This window comes from Grampus griseus (assembly GCF_964374135.1).
Source record: "Grampus griseus genome assembly, chromosome: 2".
NCBI lineage: Eukaryota > Metazoa > Chordata > Mammalia > Artiodactyla > Delphinidae > Grampus > Grampus griseus.
In genome coordinates this window covers 85,397,958-85,424,226 of record NC_139018.1, presented here as the reverse complement: position 1 = coordinate 85,424,226, position 26,269 = coordinate 85,397,958, and the positions used below count along the sequence as shown (strand labels likewise).

At 39.4% G+C, this 26,269-nt stretch overlaps 1 protein-coding gene across 1 annotated transcript in view; it reads left to right on the top strand.

Moving 5' to 3' along the window:
- EHD4 (EH domain containing 4) overlaps positions 1–26,269 on the top strand; it is an 89,652-nt gene that overhangs the window by 6,136 nt on the left and 57,247 nt on the right. Inside the window, exon 2 of the mRNA XM_082647884.1 lies at positions 25,193–25,369. Coding sequence (XP_082504010.1) covers positions 25,193–25,369 — 177 coding nt within the window. The remainder of the gene's footprint in view (positions 1–25,192; positions 25,370–26,269) is intronic.

Sequence of the window (26,269 nt, the reverse complement as noted above, 5' to 3'; positions counted from 1 at the left end):
GACCCCTGAAAATCATAGTAGCGTGTGTCAAGTACCATACCTTTTACAGATCTCACCGAGATACTGAAATATTTAATTTTCACCAAACAATAGACTTTATTTACAATATACAATATAAGATCATACCTACACAGCCTAGTGTTTCTTTATTCAAATACTATTGATTTCAGGGATGGGTCCAGCTATCACAGACTATGGAGAAGAATCAAACTGTGAGGAATCTGGGTGACAAGAGCTGTTGACACTAAAGCACAGTTTGGGATGGGTGCATAGGAGGGACCCTTCCTGCAGGTTTGGATGTTGGAAAAGGCCTCCCTGAGGATACAACCTAAAAGCTGAACCCTACGGAATGAGCCAGAATTTGCTGCCCCAAGGAGACGGGGAAGGGAAAGTGAGAAAGTGTCACTGATGAGGCCCAGGTTTGGGTAACCGGGTAGGTGGTTGAGCTATCCGCTGAGATGGGGACACAAGAGGAGGAAGAGTAGGGGCATACTTACGAGTTTAGATTTAAGCCTGTGCGTAAGTGGACACCCAGGTGTAGAGTCCGTGAGGGGTCAGACATGGGTCTGGAATGAGAGGAAGAGGAGCTTGTGGAGACGCTGGGGAAAATGTCACCAGGTAGGTGGAGTAATGCCAGGGGAGGATGATGGTTCAGAGCCATCTTAGGGCTGTTTTGCTTGCAAGTGACAGCAATTCAACTAAAAAAATCTTAAGTAAAAAGGTATACCTTAGCCCATAGAATGTACATCACCAAGAGTGAACCCTAATGTAAACTGTGGACTCCTGGTGATAATGCTGTGTCAGGGTGGGTTCATCAGTTGTAATAAGCGCACCACTCTACTGGGGGATGTTGATGATGGGGGAGGCGATGCATATGTCAAGGCAGGGGGTGTGTGGGAAACCTCTGTATTGTCCACTCAATTTTGCTGTGAACGTAAAACCACTCTAAAAAATAAAATCTGTTAAAAAAAAAAAAGGTATACCTTTTCTCACAAAAGTGTTTGAACCAGGCTGTGCTGGCTTCAGGCCTGGCCTAGGACCCCACGTGGTGCCATCAGGACTCGCTGTCTCAGCTCTGCTGCCTTCCTCACGCTGGCTTCCTTCTCAGGCAGTTCCTCGTGGGGTGGGCAGACCCTCTCTAATTCCAGACTCACATTCTGCCGGCTCAGCAACCCCAGTAGGAAAAAAGAGAACCCCTTTCCCCATAGTTTCACGGAAAGTCTCAGGTTTGAGTTTTATTGGCTCAACTTTGGCCATCTGCCCATCCTTGCACCAGTCTCTCGAGCCAGGGGAATGAAGTACCCGTGCCTGGAGTGGGGTGGTCAGCCCCCAAACCTCACGGACTAAGGGTGGGGAGAGGCAGCTTCTCAGGGCACGGCTATCAAATAGGGGAAATGGACGCTAGACAGGTGAAACAGAAGACGACCCCTACAAAAGCCAGGGAACGAGGGCTGGGTGGTCAGCAGCATCAGCTGCCTTGGGGAAGCGGAACCAGTGGATTAGCCACCAGGAGCCAGGGTGACCTTGGTAAGAGTCAGTAGGTGGTGGTGATGGAAGCCAGGTGGCAGAGGGTTGAGGAATGAGTGGGAGGTGAAGCGTCAAATATAGAAAACTCTCAGCAGCTGGGCACTGAAGGCGAGGAATCGTGCCCTGGTCACAGGCATTCCGGAGGTTTGGTTGATGAGCATGGCCTCAGCAGAGTTAGAAGTTGATGGAAGGGGCCCGTGGAGGGGGAGCGGCTGGCATTTCAGAAGCCCAAGAGGAGGCAGGACTTGGAGCAAGGATTCGGGGGGGGGGGGGGGGCGGTACCGGCCAGGTTGAGTGTGGCATTGGCAGCATCAGTCAGCTCGGCGAGACGCCGTAGGTTGGCCTCTCATCCACTCATTACATCGTCTACCTGACAAAGGGCAGCGGTACCCGAGGATTAGGAGAAGTGACATCTAGAAGCTTACTTCTAAAAGGCATTCAATGTACTTTTCAAAACCTTGGAAAATTGTGAACTAGAGAGCTGTGGTTCCTGGATCTGTCTGTGGGTCAGGATCACCAGGACACCTTCGGAAACAGATTCCAGGGCTTCATCCCAGACCTTATGAATTGGAATCTCTGTGGATGAGACTGAGAAATCTGTTTTTTGTTTTTATAAACTATATCTCAAGGTGATTCTTAGGCAGCCTCCCCCAGGAAACATTAGAGAGCCGTTGCTACACGAATATTCAGTTGATGGAATCATGACACTAGAACCATCAAGCTTGAAGAGAGAGGCTCACTGTGGTGGACCTTCCATGGCATATGGTCCAAGCTCCATCTGTTCACATTTTTAGCAGCTGACGTAGAAGAAGACATAGAAGTCATGATTACAAAACTGGGGATTATGCAATAAATGCAGTTTAATAAACAGCCTTTTTCACTTAATACGATATGATGCATTTTTTCTGGTATCATTAAGTAATCTTCAAAAATAATGTTTGCATCATATTCTATCATAAAGCTTGGAACATTGTTTTTAATATTTTTCCCAGTTTTTAATTGAAATATAGTTGATTTACAATGTGTTAATTTCTTTTTTTTTGATTTTGATATGTTTTTATTTCAATCCCAATATTCAAGTTGGAAAATCCAGTGAGTTTTTTTTCTTTTAATATTTATTTATTTATGGCTGTGTTGGGTCTTTTTTTTTAATTCAAACAGAAAGTCACAAAAATTATAATCATCCTCATCAGTACACTCAGTCCCATGTAATTAATTTTTTTTAATCTTGATCTTTTGTTAGCACTTTTATGAATTCATCAGTTTTCCATTAGAGTTCTGAAAATGCTCATTCATTCAATTCAGCAGTATAGTCAGTTACCAGAAACCTGTACTTGTCAGAGTCTTTTCCATGAATTCCCTGAAGATGAAACCCTTTTATAGGAACATTTTTGCAAAAGCATCAGAGTACACCCAGAACTGTCTGTAAATGACAAAAGACTTAAAAATGACCACAGTTAAAGATTTGATGAAAGTTCATAATAATGTAATTGACAAGGAAATTTAGTTATTTCTGAGATATACATTTTAAAGTAATTAGAATTATGACATAACATTATCCCAGAACATATAAGATTTTTAGAAATTTCATGTAATGTCTGAAACAGTTATATTAACATATTTCCATACAAATAACCCAAAGAAAGTTTAGTATTAGTTGTTTTTTTGGTTTGTTTTTTTATACTGCAGGTTCTTATTAGTCATCAGTTTTATACACATCAGTGTATACATGTCAATCCCAATCACCCAATTCAGCACACCACCCACCGCGGTTTTCCCCCCTTGGTGTCCATACGTTTGTTCTCTACATCTGTGTCTCAACTTCTGCCCTGCAAACCGGTTCATCTGTACCATTTTTCTAGGTTCCACATACATGCGTTAATATACGATATTTGTTTTTCCCTTTCTGACTTACTTCACTCTCTCTGACAGTCTCTAGATCCATCCATGTCTCAACAAATGACTCAATTTCTGGCTGAGTAATATTCCATTGTATATATGTACCACATCTTCTTTATCCATTCGTCTGTCGATGGGCATTTAGGTTGCTTCCGTGATCTGGCTATTGTAAATAGTGCTGCAGTGAACATTGGGGTGCATGTGTCTTTTTGAATTATGGTTTTCTCTGGGTATATGCCCAGTAGTGGGATTGCTGGGTCATATGGTAATTCTATTTTTAGTTTTTTAAGGAACTTCCATACTGTTCTCCATAGTGGCCATATCAATTTACATTCCCACCAACAGTGCAAGAGGGCTCCCTTTTCTCCACACCCTCTCCAGCATTTGTTGTTTGTAGATTTTCTGATGATGCCCATTCTAACTGGTGTGAGGTGATACCTCATTGTAGTTTTGATTTGCATTTCTCTAATAATTAGCGATGTTGAGCAGCTATTCATGTGCTTCTTGGCCATCTGTATTTCTTCTTTGGAGAAATGTCTATTTAGGTCTTCTGCCCATTTTTGGATTGGGTTGTTTGTTTCTTTAATATTGAGCTGCATTAGCTGTTTATATATTTTGGAGATTAATCCTTTGTTGATTAGTCTGCAAATATTTTCTCCCATTCTGAGAGTTGTCTTTTCATCTTGTTTATGGTTTCCTTTGCTGTGCAAAAGCTTTGAAGTTTCATTAGGTCCCATTTGTTTATTTTTGTTTTTATTTCCATTACTCTAGGAGGTGGATCAAAAAAGATCTTGCTGTGATTTATGTCAAAGAGTGTTCTTCCTATGTTTTCCTCTAAGAGTTTTATAGTGTCCAGTCTTACATTTAGGTCTCGAATCCATTTTGAGTTTATTTTTGTGTATGGTGTTAGGGAGTGTTCTAACTTCATTCTTTTACATGTAGCTGTCCAGTTTTCCCAGCACCACTTATTGAAGAGACTGTCTTTTCTCCACTGTATATCTTTGTCTCCTTTGTCATAGATTAGTTGAACATAGGTGCATGGGTTTACCTCTGGGCTTTCTATCTTGTTCCATTGATCTATGTTTCTGTTTTTGTGCCAGTACCATATTGTCTTGATCACTGTAGCTTTGTGGTATAGTCTGAAGTCAGGGAGTCTGATTCTTACAGCTCCGTTTTTTTACTTCAAGACTGCTTTGGCTATTTGGGGTCTTTTGTGTCTCCATACAAATTTTAAGATTATTTGTTCCAGTTCCGTAAAAAATGCCGTTGGTAATTTGATAGGGATTGCATTGAATCTGTAGATTGCTTTTGGGTAGTATAGTCATTTCCACAATATTGATTCTTCCAATCCAAGAACGTGGTATATATCTCCAGCTGTTAGTATCATCTTTAATTTCTTTCATCAGTGTCTTATAGTTTTCTGCATACAGGTCTTTTGTCTCCCTAGGTAGGTTTATTCCTAGGTATTTTATTCTTTCTGTTGCAATGGTAAATGAGAGTGTTTCCATAATTTCTCTTTCAGATATTTCATCATTAGTGTATAGGAATGCAAGAGATTTCTGTGCATTAATTTTGTATCCTGCAACTTAAACAAATTCATTGATTAGCTCTAGTAGTTTTCTGGTGGCATTTTTAGGATTCTCTATGTATAGTATCATGTCATCTGCAAGGAGTGACAGTTTTACTTTTCATTTCCAATTTGTATTCCTTTTCTTTCTTTTTCTTCTCTGCTGTGGCTAGGACTTCCAAAACTATGTTGAATAATAGTGGTGAGAGTGGATATCCTTGTCTTGTTCCTGATCTTAGAGGAAATGCTTTCAGTTTTTCACCATTGAGAATGATGTTTGCTGTGGGTTTGTCGTATATGGCCTTTATTATGTTGAGGTAGGTTCCCTCTATGCCCACTTTCTGGAGAGTTTTTATCATAAATGGGTGTTGAATTTTGTCATAAGCTTTTTCTGCATCTATTGAGATGATCATATGGTTTTTATTCTTCAATTTGTTAATATGGTGTATCACATCGATTGATTTGCATATATTGAAGAATCCTTGCATCCCTGGGATAAATCCCACTTGATGATGGTGTATGATCCTATTAATGTGTTGTTGGATTCTGTTTGCTGGTATTTTGTTGAGGATTTTTGCATCTATATTCATCAGTGATATTGGTCTGTAATTTTCTTTTTTCGTAGTATCTTTGTCTGTTTTGGTATCAGGGTGATGGTGGCCTCATAGAATGAGTTTGGGAGTATTCCTGCCTCTGCAATTTTTTGGAAGAGTTTGAGAAGGATGGGTGTTAGCTCTCCTCTAAATGTTTGATAGAATTCACCTGTGAAGCCATCTGGTCCTGGACTTTTGTTTGTTGGAAGATTTTTAATCACAGTTTCAATTTCATTACTTGTGAATGGTCTGTTCATATTTTCTGTGTCTTCCGGGTTCAGTATTGGAAAGTTATACCTTTCTAAGAATTTGCGCATTTCTTCCACGTTGTCCATTTTATTGGCATAAAGTTGCTTGTAGTAGTCTCTTAGGATGCTTTGTATTTCTGTGGTGTCTGTTGTAACTTCTCCTTTTTCATTTCTAATTTTATTGATTTGAGTCCTCTCCCTCTTTTTCTTGATGAGTCTGGCTAATGGTTTATCAATTCTGTTTATCTTCTCAAAGAACCAGCTTTTAGTTTTATTGATCTTTGCTGTTGTTTTCTTTGTTTCTATTTCATTTATTTCTGCTCTGATCTTTATGATTTCTTTCCTTCTGCTAACTTTGGGTTTTGTTTGTTCTTCTTTCTCTGGTTCCTTTAGGTGTAATGTTAGATTGTTTACTTGAGATTTTTCTTGTTTCTTGAGGTAGGCTTGTATAGCTATAAACTTCCCTCTTAGAACTGCTTTTGCTGTATCCCATAGGTTTTGGATCATCGTGTTTTCATTGTCATCTTTCTCTAGGTATTTTTTGATTTCCTCTTTGATTTCTTCAGTGGTCTATTGGTTATCTAGTAACGTATTTTTAGCCTCCATGTGTTTGTGTTTTTCCCCTGTAATTCATGTCTAATCTCACAGCATTATGGTCAGAACATATGCTTGATATGATTTCAATTTTCTCAAATTTACTGAGGCTTGAGTTGTGACCCAAGATGTGACCTATCCTGGAGAATGTTCTGTGAGCCCTTGAGAAGAAAGTGTAATCTGCTGTTTTTTGATGGAACGTCCTATAAATATCAAATCTATCTGGTCTATTGTGTCATTTAAAGCTTCTGTTTCCTTATTTATTTTCATTTTGGATGATCTGTCCATAGGTGTTAAAGTCCCCCACTATTATTGTGTTACTGTCAATTTCCTCTTTTATAGCTGTTAGCAGTTGCCTTATGTATTGAGGTGCTCCTATGTTGGGTGCATATATATTTATAATTGTTATATCTTCTTCTTGGATTGATCCCTTGATCATTATTGAGTGTTCTTTCTTGTCTCTTGTAACATTCTTTATTTTAAAGTCTTTTTTATCTGATATGAGTATAGCTGCTCAAGCTTTCTTTTGATTTCCATTTGCATGGAATATCTTTTTCCATCCCCTCACTTTCAGTCTGTATGTGTCCCTAGGTCTGAAGTGAGTCTCTTGTAGACAGCATATATATGGGTGTTGTTTTCGTATCCATTCAGCAAGCCTGTGTCTTTTGCTTGGAGCATTTAATCCTTTCACGTTTAAGATAATTATCAATATGTATGTTCCTATGCCCATTTTCTTAATTGTTTTGGGTTTGGTTTTGTAGGTCCTTTTCTTCTCTTATGTTTCCCACTTAGAGAAGTTCTTTTAGCATTTGTTGTAGAGCTGGTTTGGTGGTGCTGAATTCTCTTAGCTTTTGCTTGTCTGTAACGCTTTTGATTTCTCCATCGAATCTGAATGAGATTCTTGCCGGGTAGAGTAGTCTTGGTTGTAGCTTCCTCCCTTTCATCACTTTAAGTATATCATGCCACACCCTTCTGGCTTGTAGAGCTTCTGCTGAGAAATCAGCTGTTAACCTTATGGGAGTTCCCTTGTATGTTATTTGTTGTTTTTCCCTTGCTGCTTTCAATAATTTTTCTTTGTCTTTAATTTTTGCCAATTTGATTACTATGTGTCTCAGCGTGTTTCTCCTTGGGTTTATCCTGTATGGGACTCGCTGTGCTTCCTGGACTTGGGTGGCTACTTCCTTTCCCATGTTATGGAAGTTTTTGACTATAATCTCTTCAGATATTTTCTCAGGTTCTTTCTCTCTGTCTTCTCCTTCTGGGACCCCTATAATGCGAATGTTGTTGTGTTTAATGCTGTCCCAGAGGTCTCTTAGGCTGTCTCCATTTCTTTTCATTCTTTGTTCTTTATTCTGTTCTGCAGCAGTGAGTTCCACCATTGTGTCTTCCAGGTCACTTATCTGTTGTTCTGCCTCAGTTATTCTGCTATTGATTCCTTCTAATGTAGTTTTCATTTCAGTTACAATGTGTTAATTTCTGCTGTACAGCAAAGTGATTCAGTTATACATATATATACATTCTTTTTTATATTCTTTTCCATTATAGTTTATTGTAGGATACTGAATATAGTTCTCTGTGCTGTACAGTAGGACCTTGTTGTTTATCCATTCCACATATAATACCTTACATCTGCTAACCCCAACCTCCCACTCCATCCCTTCCCCAGCCCCCTCCCCCTTGGCAGCCACAAGTCCATTCTCTATGTCTGTGAGTCTCTTTCTGTTTTGAAGATAGGTTCATTTGTGTCATATTTTAGATTCCACATATAAGTGATATCATATGGTATCTGCCTTTCTCTGACTTCACTTAGTATGATAATCTCTAGCTGCATCCATGTTGTTGCAAATAGCATTATTTGATTTTGGCTGAGTAGTATTCCATTGTATATATATACCACATCTTCTTTATCCATTCATCTGTCGATGGACATTTAGGTGGTTTCGTGTCTTGGCTGTTGTGAATAGTGGTGCTGTGAACATGGGGGTGCGTGTATCTTTTTGGATTAAAGTCTTGTCTGGGAATATGCCCAGGAGAGGGATTGCTGGATCATATGGTAATTCCATTTTTAGTTTTCTGAGGAACCAGCATACTGTTTTCCACAGTGGCTGTACCAACTTACATTCCCATGAACAGTGTAGAAGTATTCCCTTTTCTCAGCATCCTGTCCATCATTTGTTATTTGTAGAGTTTTTAATTATGGCCGTCTGACCGGTGTGAGGTGGTACCTCATGTAGTTTTGACTTGCATTTCTCTAATAATTAGTGATGTTGAGAATCTTTTCATGTGCCTACTGGCCATTTGTATTTCTTCTTTGGAGAAATGTCTATTTAGGTGTTGCCCATTTTTCAATTGGGTTGTTTGTTTTTTGTTGTTGTGTCGCATGAGCTGTTTGTATATTTTGGAAATTAAGCCTTTGTCGGTTGCATCACTTGGAAATATTTTCTCCCATTCCATAGGTTGTCTTTTTGTTTTTTTATGGTTACCTTTGTTGTGCAAAAGCTTATAAATTTGATTAGGTCCCATTTGTTTATTTTTGTTTTTATTTCTATGGCCTTGGGAGACTGACACAAGAAAACACTGGTACAATTTATGTCAGAGAACTGTTGCTCTCTTCTAGGAGTTTTATGGTGTCATGTCTTATGTTTAAGTCTTCAAGTCATTTTGAGTTTATTTTTGTATTTGGTGAGAGGGTGTGTTTTAACTTCATCAGATTTACATGTGGCTATCCAACTTTACCAACAGCACTTGCTGAAGAGACTGTCTTTTTCCCGTTTTATATTCTTGCCTCCTTTGTCAAAGATTAATTGACTGTAGGTGTTTGGGTTTATTTCTGGGCTCTCTATTCTGTTCCATTGACCCCTAAGTCTGTTTTTGTTCTAATACCACGCTGTTTTGATTACTGTAGCTTTGTAGTATTGTCTGAAGTCTAGGAGGGTTATGACTGCTGCTTTGTTCTTTTTCTTCAAGATTGCTTTTGGCAATTCAAGATTGCTTTGATTTTATGGTTCCATATAAATTTTAGGATTTGTTCTAGTTCTGTGAAAAATGTCATGGGTAATTTGATAGGGATCACATTAAATCTGCATGGGTAGTATGTTATTTTAACAATATTTGTTCTTTCAATCCAAGAGCATTGTATATCTTTCCATTTCTTTGAATCATCTTCAGTTTCCTTTATTAATGTTTTATAGTTCTCAGCAGATGTCTTTCACCTCCTTGGTCCAGTTTATTCCTAAGTATTTTATTTTGGGGGGCACGATTTTGAAAGGTTTTTTGTTTTTTTTTTACATTCCCTTTCTGATATTTCATTACTATTGTAAAGAAATACAACTGATTTCTATAGGAACATTGTTTTTCATTTTATGCTGTTATGCCTAATATTGCAATGAATACTCTTGGCTATAAATCTTAGTATATCTAGCTTTTTTCTTAGAATAGCTGTCTGAGCATGAATTACTGCATCAGAAGTTATGAATATTTTTCAAGTTTATATATACTCATTTTTATACTAATTAATTTAATTTATTTATTTATTTTTGGCTGCATTGGGTCTTGGTTGCAGCACACAGGCTTTCTCTAGTTGCAGCGAGCAGGGCCTCCTTTTCGTTGCAGTGCAAGGGCTTCTCATTGTGATGGCTTCTCTTGTTGTGGAGCATGGGCTCTAGGCACGCAGGCTTCAGTAGTTGTGCACAAGCTCAGTAGCTGTGGCTTGCGGGCTCTAGAGTGCAGGCTCAGTTGTTGTGGCACACGGGCTTAGGTGCTCTGCAGCATGTGGGATCTTCCCAGACCAGGGCTTGAATCCGTGACCCCTGCATTGGTAGGCGGTTTCTTAACTACTGCGCCACCAGGGAAGTCCCTATATATACTCTTGACAAATGTACTTTGTGTGTGTGTGTGTGTGTGTATGCTGTATATATTAAATATATATGTACACACACACACACAAAGGAGTGTCCGTGTGTGTATATATATTCCTATTCAGAAAAGTTATTTCAAATTAGACTCCCATTAGGGAGTCTAATATAAGGATTATTATTTCATTAAACCATTGATAAAACTAAGTATTACTATTAAAAACAAATAAATATGATAGGAAAAAGTTTCTTTTTTTTTATCTCTAGTGAAGCTGAACTCATAAAATATATAGCCAACATCTATATTTTTTTGTGAATTGTATATGAACTTGGACCAATTTTCATTTGGAGTATTAGTCTTTATCTTGCAGATATTTAAATATTTTACTCAGTAATGGCTGTCAGTCCTTTGTCATTGTTACTATAAGTTTTTTTTCCAGTTTGAGGTTTGCTTTTTTAATTTTTATGATAATTTTTGACGTGCAGAAATATGTAACATTTGTGGTCAAATCTAGCATTTTTTTCCTCCATAGAAGATGTCTTTTATCTCTCTTATGCCTAGGAAATCCTTGTTTATCCTAAGATTTAGAAAATATTCACCTGTATTTTCTTTTTTTAAATAGATTTTTAAAAATATTTAACTCTTTAATCCACTTGGAAGTAAAATCTGTTTTGAAAGTATTCTTGTTTTGGTTTTTTATTTTTTAACCTTGTTTATGGAATAATCCTATATATTCTTTTCCATTTTGGTTTATCCCAGGAGATTGGTTATAGTTCCCTGTGCTATACAGTAGGACCTTGGTGTTTATCCATTCTAAATGTAATAGTTTGCATCTACCAATCCTAAACTCCCAGTCCATCTCTCTCCCCCCACCCGACCGCCCCCTTGGCAACCGCAAGTCTGATCTCTGTCTGTAGGTCTATTTCTGTTTTGTAGATAAGTTCATTTGTGCCATATTTTAGATTCCACATATAAGTGATATCATATGGTAATTGTCTTTCTCTTTCTGACATACTTCACTTAGTATAATAATGTCTAGTTGCATCCATGTTGCTGCAAATGGCATTATTTCATTCTTTTTATGGCTTAGTAGTATTCCATTATATATATGTACCATATCTTCTTTATCCATTCATCTGTCAGTGGACATTTAGGTTGTTTCCATGTTTTGGCTATTGTGAATAGTGGTGCTATTAACATAGGGGTGCATGTATCTTTTTGAATTATGATTTTGTCCAGGAATATGCCCAGGAGTAGGATTGCTAGATCATATGGTAATTCTACTTTTAGTTTTTTGAGTAACTGCCATACTGTTTTCCATAGTGGCTGTACCAACTTACGTTCCCACCAACAGTAGAGGAGGGTTCCCTTTTCTCCATACCCTCTCCAGCTTTCGTTATTTGTAGACTTTTTAATGATGGCCATTCTGACTGGTGTGAAGTGATACCTTATCATAGTTTTAATTTGCATTTCTCTAATAATTAGTTATGTTGAGCATCTTTTCATGTGCCTATTGGCCATCTGTATGTTTTCTTTAGAGAAATGTCTGTTAAGATCTTCTGCCTATCTTTCAGTTGGGTTGGGTGTTTTTTTGTTGTTGAGTTGTATGAGCTGTTTGTGTATTTTGGAGATTAAGCCCTTGTCAGTCACATCATTTGCAAATGTTTTCTCCCATTCCTAGGTTGTCTTTTTGTTTTCATTTTTGTTTTAATGATTTCCTTTGTTGTGCAAAAGCTTGTAAGTTTGATTAGGTCCCATTTGTTTATTTTTGTTTTTATTTCTATTGCCGTGGGAGACTGATCTAAGAAAACATTGGTACAATTTATGTCAGAGAATGTTTTGCCTATGCTCTCTTCTAGGAGTTTTATGGTGTCATGTCTTATGTTTAAGTCTATAAGCCATTTTGAGTTTATTTTTGTGCATGCTGTGAGGTTGTGTTCTAACTTCGTCAGATTTACAAGCAGCTGTCCAACTTTCCCAGCAACACTTGCTGAAGAGACTTTTTCCCGTTTTATATTCTTGCCTCCTTTTTTGAAGATTAATTGACTGTAGGTGTGTAGGTTTATTTCTGGGCTTTCTATTCTGTTCCATTGATCCGTATGTCTATTTTTGTACCAATACCGCACTGTTTTGTTTATTGTAGCTTTGTAGTATTGTCTAAAGTCTGGGAGAGTTATGCCTCCTGCTTTGTTTTCTCCCCCCCGCCCCAGGATTGCTTTGGCAATATGGTTTATATGGTTCCATATAAATTTTTTGATTATTCTAGTTTTGTGAAAAATGTCATGGGTAATTTGATAAGGATTGCATTAAATCTGTAGATTCCTTTGGGTAGCATAGCCATTTTAACAATATTAATTCTTCCAATCCAAGAGCATGGTATATCTTTCCATTTCTTTGAATCCTCTTTAATTTCCTTTATTAATGTTTTATAGTTCTCAGCGTATAAGTCTTTCACCTCCTTGGTCAGGTTTATTCCTAGGTATTTTGTGTGTGTGTGTGTGTGTGTGTGTGTGTGATTTTAAAAGGTATTGTTTTTTTACATTCCCTTTCTGATATTTCATTGTTAGTGTAAAGAAATGCAGTCAATTTCTGAATGTTAATCTTGTATATCCTGCTACTTGGCTAAATTCATTTATTAGATCTAGTAGTTTTTGGGTGGAGTCCTTAGGGTTTTCTATATACAGTATCATGTCATGTGCATATAGTGACAATTTCACCTCTTCCCTTCCAATTCGGATACCTTTTATTTCTTTTTCTTGTCTAACTGTTGTGACTAGGACTTCCAATACTATGTCAAATAGAAGTGGTGAGGGTGGGCATCCTTGTCTTGTTTCAGATTTTAGTGGGAAGACTTTCGGCTTTTCACCATTGAGTATTATATTGGCTGTGGGTTTGTCATAAATGGCTTTTATTATGTGAGATGTGTTCCCTCTTTACCCACTTTGGTGAGAGTTTTTATCATGAATCGATGTTGAGTTTTTTCAAATGCTTTTTCTGCATCTATTGAGATGATCATGTGGTTTTTGACTTTTATTTATGTGGTGTATCACATTGATTGATTTGTGTATGTTGAGCCATCCTGTGAACTTGGGATGAATCCCACCTTGGTTGTGGTGTATGACCTTTTTTATGTGTTGTTGGATTTGTTTTGCTAATATTTTGTTGAGAATTTTTGCATCTATATTCATCAAAGATATTGGCATGTAATTTTCTTTTTTGGTGTTATCTTTGCTGGTTTTGGTATCACAGTGATGGTGGCTTCATAGAATGTCTTTGAGAGTGTTCCCTCATCTTCAGTCTTTTGGAAGAGTTTGAAAATAATCAATATAAGTTCTTTGTGTGTTTGGTAGAATTCATTCATGAAACCATCTGGTCTTGGACTATTTTTTTAAATATAAATTTATTTATTTATTTTTGGCTGTGTTGGGCCTTCGTTGCTACACACAGGCTTTCTCTAGTTGTGGTGAGTGGGGGCTACTCTTCATTGCAGTGCGCGGGCTTCTTATTGTGGTGGCTTCTCTTGTTGTGGAGCATAGGCTCTAGGCACATGGGCTTCAGTAGTTGTGGCATGTGGGCTCTAGAGCACAGGCCCAGTAGTTGTGGCGCACAGGCTTAATTGCTCTGCGGCATGTGGGATCTTCCTGGACCAGGGCTTGAACCCATGTCCCATGTATTGGCAGGCGGATCATTAACCTCTGCACTACCAGGGAAGTCCCTGGTCTTGGACTTTTGTTTGTAGGGAGTTTTTTTTAATTACAGATTCGATTTTACTTTTAGTGATCAGTCTATTCAAATCATCTATTTCTTCTTGATTCCCTTTTGATGGGCTGTATATTTCTAGAAAGTTGTCCATTTCTTCTAGGCTGTCAAATTTGTTGGCATATAATTGTGCATGGTATTCTCTTATGGTGTTTTGTATTTCTCCGGTATCAGTTAAGATTTCTCCTTTTTCATTTCTTATTTTGTTTATTTGGGTTCTCTCTCTTTTCTTGGTGAGCCTGGCCAGAGGTTTATCAATTTTGTTTACCCTTTCAAAGAACCAGCTCTTGGTTTATTGGCTATTTCTGTTGTTTTTTAAATCTCAATTTTATTTATTTCTTCCGTGATTTTTATTATTTCCTTCCTTCTGCTGACTTTAGGTTTTGTTTGTTCTTCTTTTTCTAATTCTTTTAGGTGGTAGTTTAGGTTGTTTATTTGAGATTTTTCTCATTTTGTGAGGCAAGCCTGTGTCACTATGAACTTCCCTCTAAGAACTGCTTTTGCAGTATCCCATAGATTTTGTATGGCTGTGTTTTCATTGTCATTTGTCTCAAGGTATTTTTTAAATTTCCTTTTTGATTTCTTCGTTGACCCATTGTTTTTTTTAGTAACATGTTGTTCAGTCTCCATGTAGTCGGTTTTTTTTCTCATTTCTTTTCCCATGGTTGATTCCTAGTTTCAGGTCATTGTGGTCAGAGACGATGCTTGAAATAATTTCTGTACTCTTAAATTCATTGAGGTTAGTTTTGTGCCTTAGTATGTGGTCAGTCCTAGAGAATGTTCCATGTGCACTTGAAAAGAATGTGTATTCTGTTTTTTTGGGACGTAATGTGCTGTAAATATCAATTAAGTCTAACTGTTCTATTGTATCATTTAGGATCTCTGTTGCCTTATTGATTTTCTTCTAGACGATCTGTCCATTGATGTGAGTGAGGTGTTAAAGTTTCCTACTATTACTGTATTCCCATCAATTTATGTCTGTTAGTATTTGTTTTATGTATTTGGGTGCTCCTACATTACGTGCATATATGTTGATGAGTATAAAATCCTCTTGTATTGATCTTTTTATCATTACATAGTGCCCTTCTTTATCTTTCTTTATAGCCTTTGTTTTAAAGTCTTTGTTTTCTGATATGAGTATTGCAACTCCTGTTTTCTTGTCATTTCTGTTTGCATGAAATATCTTTTTCCATCCCCTCACTTTCAATCTATGTGTGCCCTTTGCCCTAGGGTGGGTCTCTTACAGGCAGTGTATTGTAGGCTCTTGTTTTTTTAATCCAGTCTGCCATTTTATGTCTTTTGATTGGAGCATTCAGTCCATTGAATCCCCTCACTTTCAATCTATGTGTGCCCTTTGCCCTAGGGTGGGTCTCTTATAGGCAGTATATTGTAGGCTCTTGTTTTTTTAGTCCAGTCTGCCATCTTATGTCTTTTGATTGGTGCATTCAGTCCATTGACATTTAAGGTAATTATTGATGCACACATATTGCCGTTTGAAACCTTGTTTTCCAGTTGATTGTTTCTTCTTTGTTCCTTTCTTTTTGTGGTTTAGTTCCTTTTATTTTATGGTTGTGTTCTCTTCTTTTTGGTTTTTGTGAATCTATTGTGTTTTTAATTTGTAGTTGCCCTGTTTTTCAAGTATGTTAACCCCTTCCTCTATCTGCTTGCTTTAGACTGATAGTCATATGGGCTCAAACACATGCTTAAAAAAAAAAAAATCTGCATTTTCTTACTCTCCTTCCCCACATTTTATGATTTTGATGTCCTTTTTTACATCTTCATGTTTATCCTTTTGATGTTCTTTGTGTTTATCATCGCTTTCACAAATAGGTTTTTTTTTTTTTCTTTCTTTTTGATCTGTATACTGGCTAATTTAAGTGATTTACTTTCCAGTTGTGATTTCCTCCTTCCTATATCTTCCTGCTCCTTTTCTATTTAGAGAAGACCTTTCAATATTTCTTTTAGGATAGGTTTAGTATTGCTGTATTCTTTTAGTTTTTGCTTGTCTGAGAAACTCTTTATTTCTCCTTCTATTTTAAATGATAATCTTGCTGGGTGGAGTGTTCTAGGTCACATGTTTTTCCCTTTCAAGACTTTGAATATATTTTGCCCCTCCCTTCTGGCCTGCAGTGTTTCTGTAGAGAAATCAGGTGATAGCCATATGGGTGTTCCCTTGTAATTAACTCTTTGTTTTTCTCTTGCTGCCATTAGAATCCTCTCTTTATCTTTAATTTGTGCTATTTTTATTATAATATGTCTTAGTGTAGGTCTGTTTGGGTTCATCTTGTTTGGGACCCTCTGTGCTTCCTATATCTGGATATCTGTTTCCTTCTTTAGATTTGGGAAGTTTTCAGCCATAATTTCTTCAAATACATTTTCGATCCCCTTTTCTCTTTCTTCTCCTTCTGGAATCCCTATTATGCATAGACTGACCCACTTTATATTATCCCATAGGTCTCTTGTATTGCTTTCATTTCTTTTTTTTCATTTTTTTTTTTTAATTCTGCTTTTTGTCTGCTGTTTTGATTGGGTAGTTTCCATTATTCTATCTTCCAGATCACTTGTCCTTTCTTCTGCATTATTCATTCTGCTATTCAATGCCTTAAGCTCAGCTTTCATCTCAGCAAATTAATTTTCTAATTTTTCTTGGCTCCTCCTTTTACTTTCTAGTTCCTTTTTACAGTAATCTGCATTTTTGTCAATAGCCTTTCTTAATTCCTTCAGTATTTTCATTGCTTCCTTTTTGAACTCGGTGTCCATTAGACTGAAAAGGTCTGTTTCATTGTTTGTTCCTTCAGGGGAATTCTCTTGGTCTTTTAACTGGGCGTGGTTCCTCTGCTTCTTCATTTTGCTTTTATTTCTCTTACTCTGTGAGTTTAGGAGAAACAATTATTTACCGTAGTCTTGGAGGGCTATTTATATGAGGGAGCATCCCTGAATAGCTTGTGGGGGTTTAATATATTTTTGCGCGAGGGCTGTTTTTGGTTTGGATGCTTGCTGTCTCTTTCCTCAGCATGTGCTGGCCATTTCCCCTTGATAGCAGGTGTGCAGGTGCGGGGCCTGCCCACGGAAGTATGCTGCTTTTGATTCCTGTAAACTTCCTCTCCCTTTGTTCTCCTTTCCTTCCTTTCCCTTTCTTCCACCCTCCTTCCAGAGCAGCATGGAAGGTGGAGAGGAGCAGCTCCAGATGATGGCATAGGTTAGACAGCACTGTGCCTTCAGCGTATCCCAGCCTGAAGTAGTTTAAATTCCACTCATAGCTGGAAAAATAGAGGTATGAAAGGCTTTACCCAGCAAGTTCCAAATACTTGGTCCAACAGGCCATTCCAGTTTTTCTTGGTGCACTCCCTTAGAGCAGTTACAAGGATGATGTTATCTGAACAAACAGTCCTGGTGATAATATGTCAATGATTTAACTAAGGGAAAACAAAAATGAAAAGAAAAGTTAGGTTTCACACTTAAGGAAGACATAGAGTTTTAAAATGGAAGTGAAGCTTGGCCTGACTTAGTTTTTCAATAACTCAAAGAAGATTAAATATTTAAAGTAATCTTGTAATAACTTTTAATGGAATATAATATGTAAAAATACTAGATCACTGTGCTGCACACCTGAAACTAATATAATGTTGTAAATCACTATAATTCAATAAAAATAAATAAATAAGCTAAAAACTTTTTAAAGTAGATGCTTCCTCAGAGATATTTATCTCAGCATTATTTATTTATTTGAAGTATAGTTGATGTAGAATGTTGTGTTAGTTTCTAGTGTACAGCAAAGTGATTCATATATATATATATATAAACTCTTTTCCAGATTCTTTTCCATTATGGGTTAATACAAGATATCGACTGTAGTTCCCTGTGCTGTACTGTAGGTCCTTATCTATTTTATATATAGTACTGTGTATCTGTTAATCCCAGGCTCCCAATTTACCCTCCCCCCTGCCCTTTCCCCTTTGGTAACCATAAGTTTGTTTTCTATCAGCATTATTTTTAATAGCAAGAAACGGGAAGCTATTTCAATGCCCAACAGAAAGGAAATGGCAGGCTAAACTGATGCATACTCACCTCAGAATAGTATGCAGCCATTAAAACTTGTGTTTTCAAATAATTTTTAATGGTGTGAGGAAAAACTAATGGTGAAAAGTCCAGATGCAAAATTGTTTAAATGCTTTGATCCCAATTTTATAAAGAAAAAATTATACCTGCAGAAAATGGAAGCATATCAAAATGTTCAAATTAGTCATTGTCCTGTATTAATGTGGTCCTGTGCAAGCTGCTTAACTTGTCATAAGCGCAGTTTTCTCTTCTATAAGCTAGGGATAAAAATACCTGCTCCAGCAACAGGGAGGGTGAAAGGATAAAGCCTATGTGTGAAATGCCTTATAAACTGTTGTTTGTAAGATTATTATCATTATTATTAGTATTTCATCATAATCTGTTGTTTGGTGGTGTCTACAAGCAGTGGTGGTAGTGGTGGTGGTGGTGGTACTCATTGCTAGGAAATAATGATATATTCTGGACCATTTTTATAAGACTTGTGATAATAAATGTTTGATTCTTCTGGCATTTCCATTTCTTGGTATTAAACATGAGGATAAACAAAAGAAACTGCTTTAAAAACATTTCTAGATTTAGGACAAATCAAAGTTGAAAGACTAACACTTTCTTTTCAGTCCCTTTCCTAGTGAAATGGTGGGTCAGGTATTATCAATCAAAAATACATTGTGTAAAACCTTCCAACACATTATAAATTGAAATGTATTTAAATTCATAGCCCTGGATTTAAAAATCAGGAAATAAAACTGTTTTTCTTGCTGAACTCAAAAGTTGTATACTTTAGATATTTTTTTCACAACTCTGTGGTTTAAAACCTTAGTAATGCTCAAAGGAACAAAATGACCGTTGGAGTTAAATGCTCTTTTAAAAAATGTCCCAAACCACAGCAATGAATTAAACCTCTAAACTCTCTGCACAGATGCCATTGTATGCACAAATATTTTAAAATCTCATTTAGCGTTACACAAGCCATTTCTCTTTCTCATTTCTGGCTTGAGAATTTAAAAAATATTGCTCATAAAACACCCCAGATAGATGTGCCATATTGCTTTTTAGAGTGCTTACTTAATGATTGAATACCAACTAAAAAGTCTTAGATTTGTGTATTTGTTATGATTCACAAAACCCATTCCTGTAAACACGCCTGTTGGAGGTTGATAGCCTCTTAAGTTCTGATTTAGGGCAGGTAGTGCTCTCACAGGACTAATAGAAATCCTAGGTTCTAATAAACGATTTAATCTATTCGAACCTTTGTTTTCTCATCTGTAAAATGGGGGGTAAAAATAGCACCTACCCCATAAGGAACTTAGGATTAAATAAGTTTATTCATATAAAGACTTTAGTACATAACAAGTTCTCAAACGTTAGGTATATTACTAAAATAATTAATGCCTTTTCCATTATTTCAAGCACAAGTGTGACAGACAAAACCCAGACAGAATGCATGGGTGAATACCCAGGGGAGACGAGATTTGCAGCTGGAATTTTGGATGTCTATCATTGAGTAATGTGCCTCTTCTAGCTTGTTTGTTTGCTTGTTTTTTAGTTATTCTTAAGCTCGTCTTTGAGAGGATGGTGCTTGGGTATGTTGAGGGACTTTTCGTGGTCTTGAAGATTTTTGTTCTTCCCCTGTCACAAATGACAATTTTTTTTTTAGCACCTTTATTGGAGCATAATTGCTTTACAATGGTGTGTTAGTTTCTGCTGTATAACAAAGTGAATCAGCTATACATATACATATATACCCATATCTCTTCCCTCTTGCGTCTCCCTCCCTCCAACCCTCCCTATCCCACCCCTCTAGGTGGTCACAGAGCACCGAGCTGATCTCCCTGTGCTATGTGGCTGCTTCCCACTAGCTCTCTTTTTTACATTTGGTAGTGTATATATGTCCATGCCACTCTCTCACTTCGTCCCAGCTTACCCTTCCCCCTCCCCATGTCCTCAAGTCCATTCTCTACATCTACATCTTTATGCCTGTCCAGCCCCTAGGTTCTTCAGAACCTTTTTTTTTTTTTTTTAGATTCCATATATGTGTGTTAGCATATGGCATTTGTTTTTCTCTGTCTGACTTACTTCACTCTGTATGACAGTCTCTGGGTCCATCCACCTCACTACAAATAACTCAATTTCATTTCTTTTTATGGCTGGGTAATATTCCATTGTATGTATGTGCCACATCTTTTTTATCCATTCATCTGTCGATGGACACTCAGGTTGCTTCCATGTCCTGGCTATTGTAAATAGAGCTGCAGTGAATACTGTGGTATATGTCTCTTTCTGAATTATGGTTTTCTCAGGGTATATGCCCAGTAGTGGGATTGCTGTGTCATATGGTAGTTCTATTTTTAGTTTTTTAAGGAACCTCCATACTGTTCTCCATATTGGCGGTATCAATTTACATTCCCACCAACAGTGCAAGAGGGCTCCTTTTTCTCCACACCCTCTCCAGCATTTATTGTTTGTAGATTTTCTGATGATGGCCATTCTGACTGGTGTGAGGTGATACCTCGTTGTGGTTTTGATTTGCATTTCTCTAATTAGTGATGTTGAGCATCCTTTCATGTGTTTATGGGCAATCTGTGTATCTTCTTTGGAGAAATGTCTAGGTGTTCTGCCTATTTTTGGATTGGGTTGTTTGTTTTTTTGATATTGAGCTGCATGAAATGCTTGTATATTTTGGAGATTAATCCTTTGTCAGTTGCTTCGTTTGCAAATATTTTCTCCCATTCTGAGGGTTGTCTTTTCGTCTTGTTTATGGTTTCCTTAGCTGTGCAAAAGCTTTTAAGTTTCATTAGGTCCCATCACAAATGACAATTTTTTCTATGAAGTCAAAAAGAAATTTTCTAACCTAAGCAGTGGAAGAAGAAAGACGCTGTCTACATATAGCCTTGCATGAAAGCAGCTCCTTGACCTGGGCTGAGCACAGCAGCCAGGGTGCCAGGAGCCACTTGGATGCAACCGAACCATGGCCCTCAGCAGACAGGGACAAAGCAGTGTCAGGTCCCACCACCCCCTCTGTCCAGCTGCTTAGAGTCCAAATGTCTGCCCCTTTTTTCATTGATGACTTGGCTGGAGACTCTTGGGAGCAGTCACCACTGGAGTTAGCAGCCCTCTCTGAGTACACAGGAAGAGGAGAGTGAGGTGGACCCGGGGACAAAACCCAGCCCAACGCACAGGATGCTCGTGCAGTGGGCTCGCTGACTCTGAACTGTAGGGGAGTCTTTTCTTGTTCCTTTGAATTCCTGTTACTGCAGATAACACCACAAAGTCTCTGGAACTTGTAGCTTTGGGAAAGCCTCTGAGGTGTCCAAAAAAAAAAAAGTAGTATCACAGTTGATCAGTGTCATGCCTGTGGCTGGGTGGGTAACCCGTTTCGGTGCATCACACCTCAGATCCACTCAGACTCTTCCTTTCAAGGTTGCTGGGTTTGAACCTCATCTCTTCATTCTCACTTTGTTCACATCAGATACTCTGTGTCCTGGCTGTTCTTAGTTCCCTCACCGCATGTGACACATGCCTGCCTGCCCAGGGGTGTGACTGAAGTATATCTGAGTTTCACAATCCCCCAGCGTCGCAATGCATTTGTTTTCCGTTTGGGGAGGGTGTCTTTTTGGCTACTCCATGCAGCCTGTGGGATCTTAGTTCCCCGAACAGAGGCTGAACCTGGGCCCTGGCAGTGAAAGCGCTAAGTTCTAACCACTGGTCCACCGGGCAAGTCCCTCAATCCCCCAATGTAAAGACTCTTCTGGGCAATCAGCTGAGAGTGTCATGTATTAACTCATGTATCTGACAGGTCCTACTCGGGGTCCCAGAAGCTGGGCGTTATGTGGGACCCCAAGGCTATGGGGCTGAGCCTGGTATAAAAGCAAAAGCCTCCGGCCAGGAGGAAGGAGCTCCAGGCTCCCAGTCCTGCATGGCCACTCATGAGTTTGACCAGCAACAAGCCCCTTTTTTGGCTATCTTGGCAAGCCAGCCATTGCTGTTAACGTTGACTCTATGGGAAAGTGCCTGTCAGGTTTCACACCAACACTTGGACCTAACCTTTTTGTGAGTCGTGCGCTGCAGGAAGCCTGGTGACATTGGCTGCTGACATCGGCACATCTCCCCAGTTGTCCCCCTTCCTCGGTGTCTCCCACAGGCCTCCTGGCACTGCCTCATCCAGGCGATGGGGTGTGGAAATCTAACTGCACGTGGGATGGGTGTGATCTGGACTTGACTTCTAGCTTTGCTGTTGAATGGTTTCAGACTTAAGATCTCAGAGTGGCTGTAAAACTTAAATTTCTAAATTCATATGTGTATGTGAAATCCACACATTCTGCATACGCTCTATAAGTGCTGGAGTTTCACAAAATGTGCGATGATCTCACTGTAGCTTTTATCAGTATTTCTAAGATTTGTGTGGAATTTCATAAGAGATTATAAACATGAACCTTTCTGCTCCTAAGAATATTTACTAGTCTACTAGGTGCCTGAAAAAGTTTTGAGATTTTTAAAAAATTAAGTTTCAATATGTTTTGAAAAATAGCATCTTCTCTCCCCAGCTTTTCTCCAGGGAGAATGGGGAGAGCTGGCCCCTTGTTGTTAGGGCAGCCCAGGGACCATGAAGGAGGATGGTTTGGAGAGCTCTATTCCCTCACTTTGGAGGAAATAATTGGGCCATAGTGCCTTATGGAGGCACCCTGAAACTCCCCTTGTGCGCCTCATCTCTGAACAAACTACCAACTGAAGCCCAGGTTTAAACATATCTGGAGACAGCACAAGACCTAGAGTCTGACTGCCTGCATTCCGTTTCCACTGAAACACTTACTGTGTGACCTTGGGCATGTTGCTTAGCCTCTCTGGTGCCTCAGTTTTCCCACCTGTAAAATGGGGGTAATGTTAGTATACACCAGGTAGATAGTGTATACTACACCAGAGTATTGTACTACACCAGGTAAATAATGAGAACAGTTGACTTTTGAACAACACAGGTTAGGAGTGCCAACCCTCTGAGGAGTCAAAAATCCACATATAGCATATGGTTAGCCCTCCATACCCACGTTTCCTGTGTATCCTCAGTACTTCCACATCCACAGATTCAACCACCTGTGGACCATGTAGTACTGTAGTATTTACTACCAAAAAAAATCCACATGTAAGTGGACCTGTGCAGTTCAAACACATGTTGTTTAAGGGTCGACTGTACTTGGTGAATGCTGGGTGCTGTTATCTGATTTTTTTCACATTTACTCTAAATTTAAGGGACATATTTAAATGCTGTGTCTATTCTGGTGCTCTACAAGTTCATAGACATGTAGAAACTTTAGATTTAAAAAATAAAAAGATCAAACATTTAGAGTACAGCCTGCTAAGAGTGCTAAATAATTTCAGTTTTATTTACAGAGAAAAAATGAGTCTAAAGGGTGGCTTAACTTCTTATTCTTAGAAAAATGGCAAAATGGTGTTGGATGGTTGGTAGTTCATTCTTTCCCTCTAACCCTGGAAATAAAATCATAGGTTCTGGGCTTCAATTTGATCAGTCAAGACATTTTAGAAACAAAAGAAATGGTTCAGGACCAAACAGACTGTAAACTGCAGGAATGGGGAGTTGAAGAAAGTTGTGCATGTTTCTGCCCTCAGCCTCCTCCCAGGGTGAAGGATCATCTCCCTGGCAGGGCAGGGACAAGGCTCTGTCACCTCAAACAGGCATTCTCTTCCACCGCCCCCTCCCCCAGTTGCCATTCACTGTCCCTGCCAAGTGTTCTCTGAAGGTGTTGGCGTTTCCACCTGTTGCTTGGTGATTAGTGAAAAGTATTCCAAAATACTCCCTCCTTATGTTCCCCTTGGTTGCAAAGGAAGGAGGGAGTTGTCTTTGCATCCCCCATCCCATTCCATCCATATAGGCATACATATACCTAAGTGTGTCCCTACATCCTGGAAAGGAAATCTTGGTGGGGAGGAAGGGAGGGGCTCTGACTGGCTTCAGCTAAATGATGTGCTGGTGGAGGTAGGGGGGAGCTATGTTAGGACACAGCCATTTCCCACAGAGAGCAGACTTTCCCCATAGCTCTACCTCTGGCTCCCTTGCCCCACGCCAGCCATGCCACTGAGCCAGTCCTATGCCCTGTAGCACATCAGTTGGTCTCCTCAGCCCCCTGGATGAACATGCTCAGTGACATCTGCTAGGGCCACTGTATGCAGGTTAAACTGCATGAGGGCACCTGGGCAACGGGGCATATGGGGGTAAAATCCAGCGAGAGTCCTGCTCACTAAGCTGTGAGCCCTGGCACAGGGCTGGGTCTGCCTAGAGGAAGGGGCATCTTTTTCCAATTTGCACAGAAAGCTAGGGATGACCCTGGTAATATCTAATCCGAGCCCTCCCCTTAGCAGTCTGCATTGCTGCTCAATTCTTTGGCAATCATCTTCCATGGTCATGACTTCCAGGATCCCAAGGGAGGCTTTTGGGGCCACACTGACTGCCAGTGATCAGGAAGGAGATGGTTCATCATTTCATTCACTACACTGGGTGCCCTTTGTGGGCAGGCATAATGCTGGGTCCTGGGAATATACATCTGGCCATAGATATGGGCCTGCCTTCAAGGCCCACAAACAGAGAAGTGCAGCACCCACAGTGAGCACCACGATGGCCACAGGCTCAGGGTGCCTGGGGCCCACAGAGCAGGTGTCCCCAACATGCTAGAGGGACGGGGACGCTTCCCTAAAGGAGGTGGGCCTGAGCAGGGTCTTCCAGGATGCATAGGAGCTGGCTGAGTACTCCTCTCTGGGGTAGTATCTATTGTGCCAATGGAACTGTGACCGGGGATGGCTGTGCTGAGCTAAGGGCCACTTTGAGAAGGCCCAGCAGGTCTGCAAGATGTCTGCCTCTTTCACTAGGCTCCTTACACTGGGGGAAAAAATAGGTCTGTAGATTCTAAGCTTTGAAAATTCATTATTAGCAAAAGAGTACAATGCCAGTCATTCTCTTTTTCTTGGGGGTTATGTTCTAGGTTTTCAAATGATTATGTTACAAATTGGTAGCCCCAGGAAGCTTTCTGGCCTCTTGCTTTGTAACCACATGCTAAGTTTCTTTTCTTTTCCCCCTCTCCCAGATACTTACTGGAGCAAGATTTCCCAGGCATGAGGATTGGTCCAGAGCCCACCACCGACTCCTTCATCGCCGTGATGTATGGGGAGACTGAGGGCAGCACCCCAGGGAACGCTTTAGTCGTGGACCCCAAAAAGCCATTTCGAAAGCTTAGTCGCTTTGGAAATGCTTTCCTCAATCGGTAAGGACCATTTGGTCAGGTTGTTTAAGCCTGTTCTTGGAATTCTTGCCCATTACACGTACAGGTCCAAAACCAGAAGAACAGAGCATGTGTGTTCTGAAAGAGAGAAGTTATGAGAAAATTCACTATCATATTCAAATACTAGAAAAATTCTCTTAGGACGCGATCATTTATACTTACTCTGGGTGACTTCAGAGGGCAAAGCTAAGGCCCAGGTTTGGACATTATGAGGCCACACAGTATAAGGAACAAATTTCTAATAATTTGAGCCTCACAGAAATAGATCAAGTTGCCTGGTGAGGTAGTGAGCTCCCTGTGGCTGGCAATGTTACACAGTAGCTGGATGACCGCATCTCAGGCATCGTGTGCTGGGGCCTCCTGCACAGAGAGCTGAACCCAGAGGACCACTGAAGTTCTCCTGACACCCAGACTTAGTCTTGGTTTTTCCAGGACTGGTCACCCCACCTCCTTGGCTGTCCCTTTTGCTTCTCAGTCCCATGCTTTGAGCTGCTTCCTCATTCATTAGAGCAAGGCAGGGGAGGTAGAGTCAGAATACACAAAACGTTAATTTTGTTGCATGGTCATTATTTCACAGATGTGAAGTTGTAGGATAGCTGAGGTTCTGTCTTGATTGGAGATGTGTATTATTTGTACTAGCTTTCACCAGAGTTCCCAATGACACAGTGGGGTACAGGACAGAGGACAAGCTAGCAGGCTGTCCTGGATGCAGCTCTGCACTTTCAGGCACCACCTGCTCTTACCTCCCCTTCCCTCTTCTTCTTTGACACTCCTAGCCTATTTTTTTAGAATTAACTAATTAATTTATTTGTTTATTTTTGGCTGCGTTGGGTCTTCGTTGCTGTGCGCGGGCTTTCTCTAGTTGTGGCGAGCGGGGGCTAT